General features: G+C 41.3%; 1 protein-coding gene across 1 annotated transcript in view; it reads left to right on the top strand.

Moving 5' to 3' along the window:
* grin2da (glutamate receptor, ionotropic, N-methyl D-aspartate 2D, a) overlaps positions 1-16,150 on the top strand; it is a 220,577-nt gene extending 204,427 nt beyond the window's left edge. The window contains exons 16-18 of the mRNA XM_059349211.1: positions 1,613-1,674; positions 3,643-3,813; positions 12,977-16,150. Coding sequence (XP_059205194.1) covers positions 1,613-1,674; positions 3,643-3,813; positions 12,977-16,150 — 3,407 coding nt within the window. The remainder of the gene's footprint in view (positions 1-1,612; positions 1,675-3,642; positions 3,814-12,976) is intronic.
* The last annotated feature ends 3,333 nt before the right edge of the window (positions 16,151-19,483 follow it).

Consider the following 19,483-nt stretch of genomic DNA (forward strand, 5'->3'; position numbering starts at 1 on the left):
CAATAATTGGAGATTTTTAAACGTCTACTTCTCCGGCATAATTTCACCTAGAGACTTCATTTAAACTATTAAACAGTAGACACAAGTCTTGTGTATCGGTGTCTTAATCCACGTTTTGATAGGTCATATAGTTTTTTATCAATCCCTGTTCAATGACCATGATCATTTTTGGAGAAATTCTGAGATTATAATGGGTGTTTATTGCACGGAATGTTCGTGAGTGTAGAGGGAGAGAAAAAATTGTCAAAAAATAAATTTGAAAACTGCGCTCCAGGCCGCAAAATTCCACTCTATAGAAATAATTTATACATAGAAATGTAGGAAAATTTGTCTTCTCACTCACAATCCTCTGGTAAAGCTGTCAGAGTTATAGTTTGGGCGTAGGACGCACAGATGCGCCACCAACACGCACCAACAGCCCCATTGGCTCCCATATTAAAAATGCAGGAAGATTTCTGAAAAAGGGAGATGTAACAGTTTTTTTAGATCGCTCTAACAAAGCTATTTTTCATTTTTCTTTAAAAAAAAAAAACATATGTAGACGTTCAGGAAGAACTCAGGACGCTCAAAGTGATGTCTGATCAATGATAGGTATTATGGTTTTGCCAAAAATGTTTTCTGTTCGAGGCCAGAAATTTCAGTCCACCTCTGGCTGCTGTCACTCTTTCAGTAACAGGTGTCAGTTCATTCTGTTGATTGCTTTGATCTGATTGCCTTTGATCTTTGCTGTGATTACAGTTACAGATACACTCACACACACATGCACGTAAGCTCGCACACTCCTCCAGATACACATGCTTCAAACACGCACACACACACACATGCACAGGTAACTTTTCGTTACACACACACAAATGCACGCGTAAGCACGCACACTCCTCCAGATACACATGTTTCACACACAAACGCACACACACACACATTTTGAGGTTAAAGGTCATAGGTTGCTGTATAAATAAATACTTGAAAAGGAATGCTTGTGGAAGGTGTCCTCCTTGTATATTATATAGTATTATAACATTACTAGTATTAATTGTTTGAAATCTCTGAAGAATCTCACCATAGTGTACACACACCGGCAGTAGCCCCCGTGGCCCTTTCAGAATTCCCCCAGAGGAAATTTTCTAGTTCTTCCTCTTGCAAACATTTCTTTAGCCTCATTTTTCATTCATGCATCTTTCTGCATACTGTCTTAAGTGCTTGTAAAGTGTATAACTGAAACCCTGATCACCACGGACACAAACTCATTTTCCTCCCTTTTTAACATCCTACTAACAGGGTTTCACTCATTTCTCTCTCCCGTTCTGCATTTCATCATCTGTCCCTCTCTTTCTGCTTCTCCCTCGGGGGATCAAACACCTTGCTCTTATAACACAGGGCCAGTAATCCCCTTTTTAAAAAGTCTTGCCTTTTATTTTCTCCTCTTGTGCTGTACTGTTTTTACTCCTTCTCCCCAATTATCTTTCTTCCTCTCACTCCTCTTCACCATCATCCTGCTCTCTCCTTTTTTCTATAAGACTTAAACCGGCTTTTCTCTTCACTATTTTTCTATTTATTTCTTCCTGCCTTCTTGTTTAAGCTCCTTGTTCTCACTCCGTCTTTTCTCTTGCAGATGAGATTGATATGTTGGAGCGCCTTTGGCTGTCGGGGATCTGCCACAATGATAAGATCGAGGTAAGATGGCCTCTTTTCTCCACCAACAGCACACACAGTTTTCAGAATAAACTAAATTACTTTAACTTAAATCACAGTCAGCTAGTCAGTAAGGCAGTGGCTCCCAAAGTATTTCTACTGGGCCCCCCTTTTCTATCCAAAAAATACTTACATATTTTTTCATTCTTGTTTTCTGTATTTGTAATATTTCGAGTCGTGATCTGATTTAGCTTTTTCCACACTGTAACAAATGTTTCTAGAAATAACAGTAAAACACTGTCAAATACATCAGAAATAGGGCGTAAAATGAAAAATTGTATATCACCTCATTAGACACTTTTAATTACCGTAAATCAAAGAATAGCACATAACTTTTACTTTTTTCTGTCGTAAACTGGAAGAAACACTCAGTTTTGCTATAAAAATATAACATTTCCTTGCTAAATTAATGGAGAAATGCCATGATGTGTGAATGAATGACACAATTACCCTAAAAGTAACGGGAATATTCACTCTAAATCACAGTTTTTGCTGATATTTACATTTAAATTTAGAATAGAAAACCCACTCACTGTGATTTTTACGGTGAGTGGGTTCCGTAAATTAAAGAGATTATTTTTTACAGTGCAGCATTGGAGAACAATTACATTATTTCAATTTAGCCTTGCCACGTCCCCCCTTTTGTAACCCCGGGCCCCCCCTCGGGGTCACGCTCCCCAGTTTGGGAGCCAGTGCAGTAAGGTATGAAGTGGGATTGTTGTCCTACCAAGCGCTGTCCATGGTGCTGATCCTCCTGTGACCCCAGACTAGACAAAGAATGTTTAGGTGTATTTACTGGTATTCCAGCCTTCAGAAAACCTCATTCACACACTGTAAAAATAAGATAAAAAAACCCCAAAAAATTCTGGCAGCAAAAGTTGCCAGCACTCACCATCATATAACAGTAAACAACCATACGTTATTTACGGGTAACTTCTTTAAAAATACAGATAATATACAGTAAATATTTGTATTAAAAAAATAACATTTTTTTTAATTTATTTTTTTAATATGATGGTAAGATGCCAGACTTTTTAACATTTTTTTTTTATTTCTTCTCAAAAAAAAGGAGAAATTTGTATTTTTTTTTTGGGGGGGGGGGCATTTTGAACTTCATTTAGAAAAAAAACAGAAACCCCTGTAAAATAATACAAATATCTTCTTTTTTTACAGTGTAATTGTCATACTGACACTGAAAAGGATGTATTTTTTTCAATGTTATTGCTATTTGATGGAAAAACTTTCCAATGCTTACATTTCTCACAAAATCCAGAGTTTCTTATTTTCTGTCGAGCTTGTGAGCAAAAGTTACAAATAATCAAAAGTTTGAGATTAATTTTTTATATCATATCACATCCCCACTGCTGCTTGCCTTTATTTAATTTTATATTTTGTATTTCTGTATGTTGTTTCCTGGTTTAGATGCAAACCATGCACCACACAAAGCTGACTCCAGGTGTTGTAGAGGAGAGCCAACTCCGTTTCAGCTCTGTGTGGTTATTTGGTGTTAAACAAACCAGTAATAATTATTAATCTAAGAGTGAACGCCGCCTGGCTGCAGATGAGAGCCACTGATGTTGAAACGGAATAAATTAAAGTGGCTGAAAAGCTTTTTCTCTGATGTGAACCAGATATTTTGTGGTGACTGACATGTTTTGGTCTTTGCATCAGTGTTTCGAGCGCAGGGACTTTAAAATATCACAGATGGGTGCTCTGACATCCAGTGACAGCAAAGGATTCTCTATTGTACTGCTGGTTGTAATTAACTTTTTATCTGCAGTCTGGGAGACAAATTGGCCCTCGTTAGTGATAAATATACTCTCCTGTCTCCTCCCGGCCCCTCCTTTCTCACGTTACCTCCTCTGCCTCTTCCTTTTACTGAATCCTCTCTCCGCTATCACCTCCGATAACTTCTTCCATTCCTCTCCTTCCCTCCCGTCTCCCCTCCAGGTGATGAGCAGTAAGCTGGACATAGACAACATGGCGGGGGTCTTCTACATGCTGCTGGTGGCCATGGGCCTCAGCCTCCTGGTGTTCGCCTGGGAGCACCTGGTCTACTGGAAGCTGCGGCACTGTGTGAAGCGATCTGGTGGGATGGACTTCCTCCTGGCTCTCAGCAGGGTAAGATGAGGCTTTAAAGACCCCCCATACACCTGACGGAGTGATTTATTGGTTCACAGTTGGACGACACATCACAAAGCAAAACAGACAAAATGTGTTTCTAGATTTGATGATTCTACAATTCTACAATGTCGTTTTATCCAAAGTGGCGTACATTTGAGAGTAAATACAACACAAGAAACACATGATCTGAGCCAGTGGTTCTCACCTTTTTTGAGTGGCGACCCCCAATTTAACATGCATGTTGCTCACTAAACAGAATCTCACAGTTCAGATCATACAAATTCAGTTGATACAATGAATTTTGGACAAATAATGAAGCAGACAACAACTAAAACATCTCTCTGTCTGTGCATTTATATATATTTTATTGTTACTTTTAATCTAAGTCCTTTGCTATAAGTTTAAAGGTCCATTCTGACCTCCTGAGTGTGTAACAGTCAGCTTCAAGCCAGAGACTCCTTGTAAAGAAATAACTTGATACTTTGGGATTTGTCAGAAAAGACACAAAATTACCCCAAAAAAGAATCAAATTGACCACAAAATGACACAAAATGATTAAAAAAAGTCACAAAATGACCAAAAAATTACATAAAATTAAGCAAAAAAGGACTCAAAATGACCACAAAAAGACACAAATTGACCAAAAAAAGACACAAAATGACACAAGATGTCCAAAAAAGACAAAATGATTTACAAAGACACAAAATGACTAAAAAAATACACAAAAATACCAAAATTGTTACGCTTAACACACAAGACACAAATAGAGTCCCACTAGAATAAAAACCAGAGTTGATGACAGGATCACACACAATCACAAGATCACATTTATGTTGGTTTTTCTGTGTTTCTTTTTGGTTTAAAATGTTGATCCAGTAAGTCAGATTAAGAAATCAACTATTATCAGGTCATATAGGTGAGGTTGTGCTGAAAAAAAATATACCAACATGACATTTAAACATTTTTTAAGTGGTGTATTCAGGCAGGATGAAAAGGATTCAGAAATGGACAAAATAGCCCCAAAAGACTCCATAGAGTTAACAAAAGTTAAAATTGATGTTAAGGTTATTTCATATTCACTGTTGCCCATAAAGTTGGAATAATTTTGTTTTCAGACACAATTTTCTGTGTATTCCTATTAAAATGCATCAGTAATCACTTTGTTTGGAGAATATATACACTTTATGTGTCAATAATAAATCACAGTGTCACAATCATTTCATGGAAAGAGGTACAAAATATTTTATTCCACTTTATGGGCAACAGTGTTTTTATTATTCTTTCATTCATTGTCAGACAAATTAAATTGAGACATTTACAGAAGGTTTCCATTTTCCACCTTACTCTTTATTCAGCTATTGCAAATCTATTCATCCAAACACTGTTTTTTTGACATGCAACAAGGCTGTCAAATAGATGTGAAATAGAAATGTAGAATCTGGTGTCGTCTGTGTAACACAAAATAATGTAGCCAAGAAATGAGCCTTGGGGCACACCACATTATGTATTTCCCTCAACAATTAGATGAGATATGACCCAGTATTGTGCGCAAAAAATATAAAAAACAGAATATGTTCTGCTAAACAAAGTGTACGATCCCACATGATTAGGTTTTTGAAGCACTTTCTCCTCGGGGCAAGATTTCAAATGAGAACATACATCAATTGGGTAAACGGATGCTTTTGTAAAACCATTGTGTAGAATGCATATCACACCACCTGCTGAAGTTTTGTGCAGTCTTTAATGCTTGGTGGGCTTTTTTCCCTGTAAGAAAGATAAAAAAGAATACCAGACACAGGAAAGGTAAAACATTTTTTTTATCTCAAACTATTTAAAAGTTCTGCGAGGTAGAAAGAGAACTGAAGGAAGTGAACTCTGAGGTTTTACATTTTTAATTTCAACCAACCACTACAGCAGCTGATCTCAGTGATTTGCACATCCTCAACCTGAGAGGGGAGAACTAATCAGTGTATAACTGCAGATTCATAATGCAGTGCTTGAAGAGCACCAGTTAGCAATTTATTCAGGTGCAGGTGTTATGATAGACTGAAAGGTGTAGAGGCTTTTAGGGTTTCCCGTTCCCCGTATGGAATAGACTGATTGTAGCCATGAAGACTACTTCATTCAGTCGAATGGAGATAGATGAAGCAAGGTTAATGAACAGTTTTCAGATACAATCAAGATATGGATTGCACAGAAGTAGGTGCCACTCAATACAGGTACTTGTTCCTGGCACTCAGCAGGGCACAGAGAAGATGGAGCCAAAAAAGAGGAACATCAATGATGTTTATCCTTGGCATCACACCAAAGGTCCAGGCCAGAGTCATCACTTAGCTGTCACACAGCTATTTTCTTGGAGAGCCAATACAGTTTCACCTCGAGGCCCTGGAAATATTTAGTGCAGAAAGACTTTCAGGGAAAGGAATTAAGAGGAAAGGGAGTAGAAAGACTGTTAACCCTCTGGAGTCTGAGTCTATTTGCCCTTTATAAACCACATACAAAATGTTTTCTATACCCATGTTTGGTATCCATTTTTTCAGCACAACTTCACCATGATCTGACTTTTTTTTTTTCACTTTAACCTACTTTATTAACATATTGAGCCCAAAAATCATGAAATCTGAAATAAAATTATACTATTAATTACAATTAAAACCACAAATATGCTCAATGAACTGTTTTGGACCTATAAATGTAAACATAGGTTGCAAATATGAACATATAAAGATGAAATTCAAATATAATACAACTATATACAAGAAATTCCCATAAAAATTCCATTTTGTAAAATGGAACACCAGAAGCTGGAGCTGATTATGTTACATTTTCACCTGTCAATAAACTGTTTAATCAATCAAGACCGCAAATATGGTTAATAGAACCTAATGGACTTAATTATTTCTGAGCTAAACCTGAGTGAAAATTTGATTTTTTCAGACATTTAGGTTACATTTAACCTTTGAGGGAAAAAATAGCTTACAGTCATTTAAATTAAAGTTTTTTTGCCGAATGTAGACATTTAAAATGACAAAATTTCACCTGCAAATTATCAAATCAATTCCTAAAAAGAAGAAACAATCCAGCGATCAGCGAGTCAGTCAACCAATGTGTAGCCGTGTCTCCATTAAAGTGGAATCAAAGTATGAAGCAAAATTTTGAAAAGTTGCATTTAAGAAAATGAGAATTACTGAATTTCCATCAGCTGGTTCAGAGTGAATAAACAAAGCTGCAGTAACGTATTGTAAAGTGTTCCCATCACCTGGTTAGTGCATTTACTATTTTTTTAAACAGAAAAAAAAACACCTCAAGTGACCATAAAAACTTTTATGCGCATTTTCAAAAGTTTTATCAAATTTGGTTGTTTCCATCAAGCCTTCTCATGCAAATCTTGAGAGAAATTAATTGATGGAAACAAGACTGATGAGAAAAGACAGGGGAAGGAACAAATAAGGATGTAAGAAAGAGATGATTAGGGAAGAAAAGTAGGAGAAGTTGGAAGGAAGGTGAGGAAAACTCTGAGATAAGAAGACGTGGGAGGCAGCTGTGGGTTGTATGGAGGAGCTAGTGAAGTATAGCAGGTGTTGGAGAGAGGCCAGAAGGAGGTGAAGGAGGAAAATAAATGACAGGGACAGAAAGCAGGAGGGAGGATGGAGGTGTGCTGGAGGGGAGACTGTTGAAGTGGAAAACAGGCTTCATGGAGCACTGGGGAGAGATTGTTGCTGGTCAGAAGACACTGTGATGGAATACTCGGTGTGTAAGAACCACCGGCTGAAAGGCCGACGCCACCGTGTTGGACTGGCAACAAAAGATTGTGATTTATTACCTCCTGCTGCCTGACAAAGCAGAGAAAATGGCTAATTTATGCACAGCGGAAGAGTCTTCTAATTGCATTATAAAAAGAAGGGAGAGGAAATAACAGCCGAACTCGTACTTCTGACGTCATGCTTCTTATACATGTGGAGACTGGTCTGAATCATAATGAACCTGCAAAAAATGTAATTGTTGCTTTTGCACATATAACAATCAAACTATTTATATTATAGTACCTGAGATAAGACATTTATGTAACTTATGAGGTAAGACACAGAAAGGTGTACACAAAAGAGCAATAAGACAAAGGGGAGCAACATTTATGGTAAGCTATACATTTCATTGACAGTGTACATGTAGCATAATGTAGAATAAATGTGGAATTTCAATTTAAATGCACATTTACGAGTCAGTTGAATTCAATTTAAAATACTGAGCCGAAAAAGACACAATGAAATTATAAAAATCTAACCCTAACCCTAACCCTTCATCCATGCTAATCAACCACCTGTCAATGAAATTAATAATTGGTCATTTTTGTCTAAGCTAACTAAGTTTTCTTTAGTAGATTTATCCTTTTTTATGGGTTTTCATGCTTAATGACTTCTTGAACGACATACTATACTATCGTCTGGAGAATATCTCTCCAGCTACCCCATACAGAGATCGTCTCTTCACCCGGAGAACCAAGGTTACAATGTAACCATACGTTTTCTAGTGTCTCTTCACTCAGGGAACCAAGGTTACAGTGTAATCAAACGTTCTCTATCGTCGCTTCACTCAGAGAACCAAGGTTACAATGTAACCGTACGTTTTCTATTGTCTCTTCACTCGGAGGACCAAGGTTACTTTGTAACCGTACAATATTAAGTGGTGCTTTTGTTTGATTTTTGTGGAGCAACTCAGATGTTTTTAACTTCCAAATATCAATATATATCCAATAATTTCCAGTATTAGCTGGGCTGTAATATTTTATGCTATATATATATATATATATATATGTATATAACATTTAATTTCCTTTTGATTTAACAGTATGCATATGAAAGTGTACTCAATTCCCTGCCTGGATTTGTGGAATTGGTCAGATTCAGTCAGGCATGAGTTGCAGACCTCCACATCTTGAGTATGTACTGATATCAGGCTGAAGTTCCATTTGCTGAACATGCTTCACTGTTTTATTGCTAATTCATATTGACATTGATATTGATATGTAGCTGACATCCATCACGTCCCTGCAGTCTCTCATATCCAGATATTCTCTGATGGGTTTCCCTGCAGACCCTATCATGATTTCACCTCTTTATACATTCAGAGCATACAGATGGATTCTCTTGCATGAGCAAACTCTACTCTTATCTGCAGCATTCCTCATTCGGAGAATAAAAACATCAATTCCATGCAAAGGGCTACCCCAAGACCAGTTAGCTTCTATCTTTCAAGCTATGTGGTGTGCTTGCTTTAAAGCCTCTGCAGCTGCCCTATGTGGCTCGCTTTAACCCAATCAGTGACTCACCCAAGTTTCAATTTCACAGTGTGCTGCGCCCCGTGCTCTGGGGACTGTGATAGCACTCCTGCCCCTGGGACTGCTGATTCATGTGTCCGGAAGGGCCATTATTACAGTCTCTCCATCAGATCTGTGTCCCGTTGAGGAACAGAGATTTACACGGGGGCCCGCACATTTTGTCATTAAGATATGACAGATATCGATGGATATTATGAATCATCTTCACGTGTGAAGAATAATAGAGTCTTTGTGATTTACATGGCTCTCCACAGGACTGCTAATTGAGTCCCATCTATCTACAACGAGGTGTAAATATACAAAGGTAGGGGAGAAAGAAGTTGCCGGCACAGTAGACGTATCGTTGCTCATCTGACATGATTGTATAATTGATGGATTCTACTTGGGGACTGTCATTTAAAAAGATGTCATGAGGAGCTAGTAATTTACACTCTTTCATTTCATGTTTTATTCATGCCAAAGATTGTTGGATGCTTCTGCTGAGATGGGGAAAGCGACACTGGCTCTTACCATGCACGTCTGGAGCAGTTTATTAAAAGCAAGTCAGAACAGTCTTTTCAAGTGGCAGTAAAAAACAGCTAAAAAAAACATGAAAATAAGATTATCTGTCCTAATATGGCCCAGAAGATAATGACTTATTTTGTTGCATATATAACTTTTAAATTATATTTCATTTTTGACAAAAATCGGCATGCTATAGTATGACTTCTTTTTGAGGGGGTAATTTTTGGACATCACTTAATATGGTGCTTTTCCATCATTTCTGGCCATATTATGCTCTGATATGCATCAACAGACAATATTTGACCCATTTTGGGGATTTTTAGGCATTGTCGATTTTGGCAAAAATTGTCAAATTTTAAAATGGCTGGAAATGACAGAAAAATAACATATTTTGGGACGCCCAAAAATTACCCTCTCAAAAAAAAGTCATACTGTAGTTGTCAATTTTTTGTCAAAAATGGTCAAATTTTAAAATGCCTAAAAACCCCTAAAATGGGTCAGTTATTGTCTGTTGATACATATGAGAGCATAATATGGCTGGAAATGACAGAAAAATACAATATTTTGGGAAGTCCAAAAATAACCCCTTCAAAAAAAAAGTCATACTATAGTATGTTGATTTCTGTCAAAAATGGTAAAATTTTAAAATGCCTAAAAACCCCTAAAATGGGTTAATTATTGTCTGTTGATACATATTAGAGCATAATATGGCTGGAAATGACAGAAAAACACAATATTTTGGGACGTCGAAAAATGACCCCCTCAAAAAAAATCATAGTATATATAGTATGTCGATTTTTGTCAAAAATTTTCAAATTTTAAAAGGACTAAAAATGCTTAAATTGGGTCAATTATAGTCTGTTGATACATATGGTACTATAGTTTGTCCAAAAATAGCGAAAAAAAACACCATATTTTAGGACGCCCAAAAATGACTCCTTCGAAAAAAAGTCATACTATAGTACGTTGATTTCTGTTAAAAATGGTAAAATTTTAAAATGCCTAAAAACCCCTAAAATGGGTTAATTATTGTCTGTTGATACATATCACAGCATAATATGGCCGGAAATGACAGAAAAACACAATATTTTGGTACGTCCAAAAATGACCCCCTCAAGAAAAAGTCATAGTATGTCGAAAATTTCAATTGTTCATTTTAATTATTATTTTTTTATGATATGCTATACTATATCTCCTTTCGTTACAATCTTATTACATATTATACTATGACATTTTTATGACATACAACATACAAACACACACACCTGGCCCAAGTGTGTCCCATGCTGTTGTTTGCATCAGATTAGCAGTTGTTTTAATGATATTTCCATGTCATACAAATTTTTGTCCTCTTCCAAAAAGATGTGAAAAACTTAACAGGAATGTTGAGAACCCCAAATCCCTATGTTTTAATGTTTTATTGCAACCAGGTCACCATCATCTATAACCTCATGTGATGGGTGAAAATCTACTTTAGTTAAGTTAAAAGAAAACAAAGATTTAAATTTTAATATGTGCACTGGGAAAAGAGAGACGTGAGGGGACATGAAGCCTGTTGCGTTTCGGTTAAGTAAGCAAGCTGGCAGCTGAGAGGGAAGGTGATTCTCTTAAAATTCAGAATCTGTCAGCAGTTGTTTTATTTGTACAATGACAAAATAGGTTCTGTTACTTTCACTCTCCCCCATTGTTTGGACTCCTCTCTAGAAGCTGTACACTCCTTCGCATACCTCCCTCTACAATTACCTTTCACGGTGCTTTCGGAGGAAAAAAGTCCCGTTCCGGCTGAGTGATGTTTGTTTGCTGAGAGCTTTGTTTGGTTTGATAGTGTGAAAATTGACACTCCAAGAAGCCTGGTAAACTCAGTCCAAAGTTTCTTCAAAAACTCTCATTAATATTTAATGGCCAGCACTCCCTGTTGTCTGTCTTTATAGGAGATGTGGTGACACAGAGAACCAGAGGTAGAGGGAAACCACCTAGAGCACTTTCCCATCATGCTGAGAGACAGAATAAAGATAGATGATTTTCTTCTTTTCAGACTGGAGACTGTTTTTATGAACTGTGTCGAGCCGGCAAAGTTATGGTGGTTATGCAATGTATTGAATACATATAAATGAAAACAGGGTGGATGGAGGCTAAACAGAAAAATACAAACGCTGTAGCCCAGAGAAATTTATAGCCTCTCCTGATGCGGCAACCTGTCTAGCTATTCAACAGACATCCTGCACTTTTAAAGCAGAAAGTCTGGTAATTTGGAAAAAACTGACATTACAGTTGTTTTATAATTGCTGATGTTTACTTTTTTTTAGTGTTCTCACTCTAAACTGTGATGATGCATCATTTTTGGATGTGCAGGAACATAAAACCAGTTCTTACGTCCACTGACCAAACCCAGCCAGCAGACAATAACATGACAATCAGAAAATCAAACAAGTCAAAAGTGATGTGAACAATTATGATTTATTTTACGAACAACAAAAGAAAAGACACGCTAAGGTGGGGGAGGATGGGACAAGTGATTGTGCCAAAAGAAAGTTGAAACAAATATAACAAAAGAAGGTCTATCTAAACTAGCTGTGAAGGAAACAAACAAACAAAAGGCCTAACTAACTTCTCTACAAAAAAGGCTTTTCAGAACAATACAGGGGTGGCACAACCAATAAACTATTGGAGTAACAGAAAATAACCTACGTGAATGCAAAATGTACAGGGTACCCCCAACTTACCTAGTCCCAACCTCACCACCACAAACGGCACTAACAAGTCGAATTTAAATGTCAAAACACACGAAACACCAGTTTCAAAGACAGAGACACAACAAAAACAAGATGGCTGCGGTGATCCTCACAATGGTCCTATTTCAGCCTGAACACACCACCTCTGATTGGTCAGCTCCACAGGTGGAAATCAGCTTTCCAGGTGGATCCCAATCAGCTTGTTAGCACCTGGGAAGGACACAGAAATGAGGAGGGGAGGAGGAGAGGCAGAAACACACACAAACAGTCCTCTGGCACGTAACACAGTGAAGAAAAAAAGATCTGGATTTTTTTGTAGTTGACAAAACTGGTAAAGGCTGGAACAATGACACTTATGTACCATATTTTATGCAAATAACTTTTCTCAATATAGCTGTTCCAAGCTTTGTGTAGGTATCAACATTTTTTTTTTTAAATCTAAATTTGCAGGTGTTGGACTCTCTCTTTCTGTGTCTCCATTTTTCTCTCTCTCCCTCTCTCACTCACACACACACACACACAGTTCCTCCTTATCATACTTGGCACCCTGCTGGTCTAATTACAATCTCTCTTTTATCTCTCCACCCAGGGGATGTACAGTTGCTGCCAGTTTGAGGATGAGACAGCATCAGGAGGTCGCAAAGGCTCTTTGCCCCAATATCACACCATGACCACTATGCCCAGTGGACCCCAACAACACCTCGTCACAGCCACAGTGAATAACACGACTGCCATCGCCATGGTGCAGCAGCAACAGCAGCAAAAGCACCACCAACAACAGCAACAGGGTCCGACCTACACCACCATGCTCCCCGGATCGCCACCACATATAGGACACTCAGCAATGGCTCTGGGACCCTCCAACAGCCCCTTACTGGAAGGCCCCATGCCCTGCTCCAGCTTCTTGCCTCGCCACGACCGCAGACTCGCCGTGGTCGATCGCTGGAACAGGCCGAAGCCAGAGAAGGTCTTGAGTGCAGGCAGTGGTGGAGGAGTGGGTGTTGGGGGGATAGCAGGAGGGATCACTGAACTTCAGGCCCCACCGTATCAGCCGAGCCTTGGACAGCACTGGAGCCTGCAAGGAGGAGTTGCAGGCGCAGCAGGGGCCGGAGGGGACACAGGGCTAGACGAATATAAGCGCTACTATGGTCCTATAGATCCAGAGGGGCTAGGAGCCACCTCGGACCAACAGGCAGTGGGCCCCCAGCAGACTCCCAAAGCTAACCCGAGAGGCCCCAAAGCCTCAGGGATGCCACGGCTGCCTCCAAAAGGCCCCCAGCACTTAATCTCCAAGCCACCACCACCTCTCCCATCTTCCCCACGAAGGCCTCCTTTCTGGCGAAGAGGAAGCCTAGCTCAGGCAAGGAGAAAAAGCTCAGGAGGTCCCCTGTATGAGAATATACTCCCGCTGGGGAGGCGAGGAGGTGGAAGGTATGGAGCAAGTGATGGAGGTGGAAGGAGAGGAAGACGTCCTCCTCCACCTCCTCCTCTGCCCGTGCCCCTTTCCTCCCCAACACACACTCCTACAACACCTTCCTCCCCATGCCGTTTCTACTCCTCTTGCTCCAGTGCCTCGTCCTCTTCCTCTTCTTCTACGTCGTCTTCATCCTCTTCGTCATCTTCTGTGTCACTGTCTCGGTCAAACTCCCCCTCTTCTTGCTCCAGTGACAGCTCGTACAACTCCTCGTTGAGTTTCCGGTATCGAGCAGGTGACCGGGAGTTTACGGTAGATGACGATTATGACTCCGACCTGCTCACGGAGGAGTCCAGCCTCCTCCTGGGGTCACGGAGGAAGATTCGGTCACGTCGCATGTCATCACGCTCGCTGCCGTGCAGCCCGCCACCTCCGCCAATCCCGCCCCGGAAGCCGCGCCCTCAGAGAGATTACGGCCGAGAGAGAACAAGCAGCCAGCTGGCCCAGTTACAGGAGTGGTGGGCATCGTGGGGAGACCGGGAGCGAGGGAGGGCGGGAACAACGAGCCGTGTAGAGGGAGCGGTTGGAAGAGAGGATAAGAGACACCACAAAGAGAGGGAACGTGAAAGGAAGAGGAGAAAGAAGGGACGGAAGAAGAAGAAGAGGGAGGAAAGGGAGAGAGAACGGGAGCGAAAGCGACGCAAAGCAAAGAAGAGGAAGAAAGAGGATAAGATAAGGAAGAGAGAGCGGAAGAGGTCAGAACAAGAGGGAGGAGAGGCTGAGAAAAGAGAGGAACTCAAATCAGGGACACCAGATTACCCATCATACCCACCCCTGAGGAGAGAGTCTTTTCGGAAAAAGAGTGAAAGCTCGATCCGAAGCTATGGATGGAACATCCCGGGCGATGAGGACAGGAAGGAGAGAGATGAGAAAGAGAGGGATGATGGGGAAGACAGCCGAGGTAAAGAAAGACCAAACAGGCGAAGGAACAGCAAGCATTACCAGAGCTCTAGCAGTAAGCCTTCAACATCCGTCAAGTTCTGGGGAGGGGTCAACCCTTCCTCTGACGCCATTCCATCTGCCTTTCTGCCCTTGTTGCCTGTCTCCTCTAAAAGGAGGAAGAGTAAAAGTTCAGACAGGGATACTGTCGGAGTGGAAGGAGAGAGGAGGCCTCTGCTGGGACGGGACGGAAGAGGCGAGATGCACTCCAAGGAAGGGTTGTCTTTCCACGAGTGGGAGTCTGAAGGAGATGCTGAGGAAGACGATTCTGAGTTGGAGCGGAGGAAAGCAGAGCGTGGAAAGAGGCGTGGAGGAGGAAGGACAATGTCCGATGAGGAGCGGGAACGTGACAAGGTAGTAGGGATATATTCGGATGACGATGGTTCTTCGGGAGAGTTTGGGAAGTTCGAGAGGTACTGGGAGGATCATGAAGGCAGGGCAGTGGGAGGGATTGGTGGGGGAGGTTGGTTTTTCAGCACCTACCCCTCCAGGGACAAAGCCGGCAGCATCAACAGCAGAGATGACCTGTTCCTGGAGCGAGGGGAGAGGTGGGGGACGGCAGAAAGTGGATGGGGGTCTAGTGGAGGCGGTGGTGGTGGCGATGGAGCAGGAGATCGAGGAGAGAGAGGGTGGGGATCAGGATCACACTGGCCCCCGCCTCCTCTCACACCACCACCACCTCGAAGATACTGGTCCGTGGACAAACTCCACATACAGGACGAGAAGAAGAGCAAGCGCAAGTCGAAGGACAAGGGAAGAGGGCACACCGCGTGTTCGTCCTGTCACTCCCCCCGACACCATCCGCACTCCCATTCCTCCAAATGGGCCCGCGTTACCTCCAGGAGCCAGGAAGAGCTGTACCAGCAGTGCCAGAGTTTTGGTGGCCCTTTGAAACCCAAACACGACTCGTCATCCTCCTCAAAAGCTGACCGCTCACAGAATCTATCCAAATCTGGCAGCCAGTCAAACCTCAGTCTCCAGCAGCGGACACAGAGAACAGATAGGGATCGAGATCGAGGACGGCAATCATCCCCACCTCCCAGCCTCATACCGAACTTGCCGCCCCCGCTCCCCGCCCTCCCAGCTCCTCCGTCCTCATCTCACCCTATCCACGTCCCTCCCCCTACCTCCTCCTCTTCCGTATCCTCTCCCTCTGTGGTCTCATCCACCCCAGGGGCGCCCCAGCCCTCCTCCATGGCGTCGGCAAGTGCTAAGCTCCAGTACCAGAGGTTGCGCTCTGTTCCCCAACCGCAGAGGTTCCCTCAGTCACCTCATTTACCCCTGAAAGCCAAGAGCCTTTGCTCGCGAAGGGGCTCAGCCCATTTCTCCAGCGTGGAGAGTGAGGTCTGAAGTTCAACAAGGTATCAAAAGTCATAAGAGAGCCCTGCGAGGCTGAGGCTTAGCAGGTGATCTGGATCTGAATCTGCCCGGCAGTCAGTTCAGTAACAGTATACGCACTGAGCCCTTTCCTAAAGTTCTGCACAAACAAACAAACAAACAAACAAACCAGAAAGCCAAACAAACCCTATGGGGTAGGTCGGAGGAAAACAGGAGCAATCTTGTGCTTACTGCTGTTTCCTTTTCATCCCTCTCAGTATGTGAAAGACTACAACCACAGCAACAACTTGCATTCTGAACTGGGGTTGTTAACCAATACACTAAAAGCAAATCAGACATGAAAAGTGATACAACTGAAGGAGACTCCTTTGCTATAAACAGTGAAGGGCTTTGGATGTTGAAGCAGAGCGGTAGTTTGTATTCAGAGGATTCGTAATGCTTACTGAGGGCTCAGGAACTTTGTAGTACTGTATGCCTGCTGCTCTCGGAAGCCTTTAACACAGAACAGTGTTCTTATATTTTTCCCTTAAACAAATCGCTTACCCCTACTTTCCTTTTTCCTTAACAAACTGTTTACACCCCCGCAGAACTGTGACACCCTCCCGAGGCACCTTTGTTGTGTATGATCTTCTTGTTGAGAGGGAGAGGAGGGTGATAACCACCTTGTCTTCTCTGTTATCCATGGACCCTCTCCTGTTCTCTTTTGTTCTCCTCTCACCCCTTATTTTATCCCCCTTTGAATTTTTCTCTCCTCATTCAAGCATCCGTCTCCTCATCTCTCTCGTCATCTCCTCTCCTGTCCTCCCCTCTTGGCTCCTCTCCTCGATGTGATTATTCTGTGTGTCTGTGCTTTTCTGTGTTTGTATTCTTGACAACAGGGTAAGTCAACTGTGACTGATATTCTACTGGCTTAATGAAAAGCTGAGTGCCAAATTTAAGTAGAGCTCGTCATCAATCTGTACAACGTTAGCTGCTATGTTTCCTTTTTATCTCGCAGAGTACTCCGTCATCACCCAAACACACACACACACACACAGACAAGTGCACACAAACACATGCAAGGACACGCATCGAAACAATTCATCTCTTCTCTTCTCTTGAGCAATACATTACTCACCCTCTGTTCATGTTACAATTTTATACATTGAAGCTTTTATTTTACTTCTGTGTTGTAGTTGTTGCTGTTGTTACTGATTGTGTTCTATATATCAAGACATGTATTAAATCTAATACAATGTAAGCACTGTGCCATACTACTCAAGCTGCACATGAAACATTCTCTCAACTACCTAAACTATGACAAACGGAGGCCGTGTCTTCTCCCCCCTCCCTGTATTTGACTGAATGTAAAGTCAGCCGCCAACCAGTGTGCTGCAACAACAATTAAGACACCTGGAGATGGAAATTGTAGCATTTCTCATGGCTCGTGTGTGGCTAATTGAAGAGATATGATGTAAGCTTGGTGTAAGCCTTGCAGGGGAAGTCTACAGTTGTTAACGAAGGATTAGATCTGCAGTGGGATATAATTTGTTTTCCTTTCTGTTAGTTTTTCCCTCCAAGTGGTCCAATTGGTGCCAAGCAAACAAGTTGCTAAATGAATCAACCCAGGTGCCGTCGAGCAGGAGATGTGTGTCTAACATGCTAGGTGAAAGAGCGTTGCAGGGAAATAAATACTTGTAGCCTTATGCTAATTGCTCCTGCCATAAGTATGAGTATCAAGGTATGTGCTTTAATCAACATTTCTGAGGTTATCCTCCAAGAGAGTGTGACGGGACTGGGAGGATTTTGAACTGGTGCGTCATTAGATCTAGTGCGAGTGCCGTTTTGATGTCAAAGAGACTGTGCCTATGTTGGATGTGAGCTAGCAGGATGAGATTTTGCCGGATCCGAGTGTTGGTGTATGTGCGACACAGTAGCACCTCCTGTGCGGTTTTTATTTTAAAAAAAAGAAAAGTGTTTCTCACCTTGTAAATGTGTAATCAAGAGCTATAGCTTTTTAATCCATGACAGAGCTGACACCAGCAGTTACACTCCGATGTCAAGCACTTAGCTAGAGTAGCTACTTACATCCATACAGTTTTTTGCATCAGTGGAGTTTTGGAGAAGAGGCAAAAGAACCTGCTGGTTTTTTCGATGCCTGAGCCATCTTTCCCATAACAGTCTGGTCAGCTCTCGTTTGCCTGGAACTGCATCTGAGCCATAACGTACTTCAGCTGAAGAAAACAAAAAGAGAGCTTAAGTTTTTAACATGAATTGTTGTGTAGTTTGTTTCTTTATGAAAATAAAATCTATATATATATATTTATCATATATATATATTTGTGGCGGTGGGTAGTGTTAGAGAAAAATTGTTGTTTAGCATCTTGATATTTGGGGATATTGTTTTTCATTCCAAGTCCATTACAATAATGATATGTGTTAAAAACACACATATTCACTGACAACAGGAACATTCTTTCTTCGACAAAGATTGACTGTATCACGCCGAGTTGGAGGCAGGTTCAGTGTTTTGCTTATTACAATCAGCAATCAACATCTTAAACAAAATTTAAATGAAAGCAGGAAAAGTGCTGAGTAAGTAAGTGTGACATGTTTCTGTGCATTCACACCGCAAGCAACTCGAGTCTGTTGCCCCAAAGTACAATCGACCTGCGAGCTAAAAATAGCTTCATTTAAAAGTTGTCTGCAGTCGAACTATGCGGGCCCATTCACATTAGCAGGTGATTGTACGTGTGTGCGGCGCAGCAGCAGCTGCTGGCGGCGTGAACACAAAGCTTGGGTGTTTCCTCAGAGAAACGAGCCACTTATCTTTCCTTCTCTCCCCTCGCCTCGTTTTTCCTCATGTCTATCCATTGTGTTGCTGCGTGTCTGCAATTGTAAAGCTGGTCTGTTTTTAAAAAAAGAAGAGTATCTGTGGATATATTTATTTCATCTAAAAAAAAAAAAATAGTATATCTAAATATATATGATAGTATATTTCAAGGCGCTAAGATCTATGTTATAAGTTTGTCTACTAAATTTTCGGTATTATCTCAATGAATATGTCTTTTTTGTCTGTTTGTCTGTCTTTCCTTGTCTCCTGCCCAGCTCCCTACCCCCCACCCAGCGAAAACAGAGACCAGTATGTAACTGTGTTTTTGCTCACTTAAGACCAACCATTCGCCTCCATTAGCTATCTACTGTAGCTAAATGCTAAGATTTCAACAAAGTGACAACGTGGAGGGGTGCGCGAGTGTCTTATGACCGTGTCACTGTAGCAGTGGTGGCGTGTGTTTGTCTACCCAGAGGGGCCTTTATTTTTGGTTTGGGCTACAGATTAACAACTAATTAAACCTTTTATGGATA

Source organism: Centropristis striata, chromosome 14 (assembly GCF_030273125.1).
Source record: "Centropristis striata isolate RG_2023a ecotype Rhode Island chromosome 14, C.striata_1.0, whole genome shotgun sequence".
Taxonomy (NCBI): domain Eukaryota; kingdom Metazoa; phylum Chordata; class Actinopteri; order Perciformes; family Serranidae; genus Centropristis; species Centropristis striata.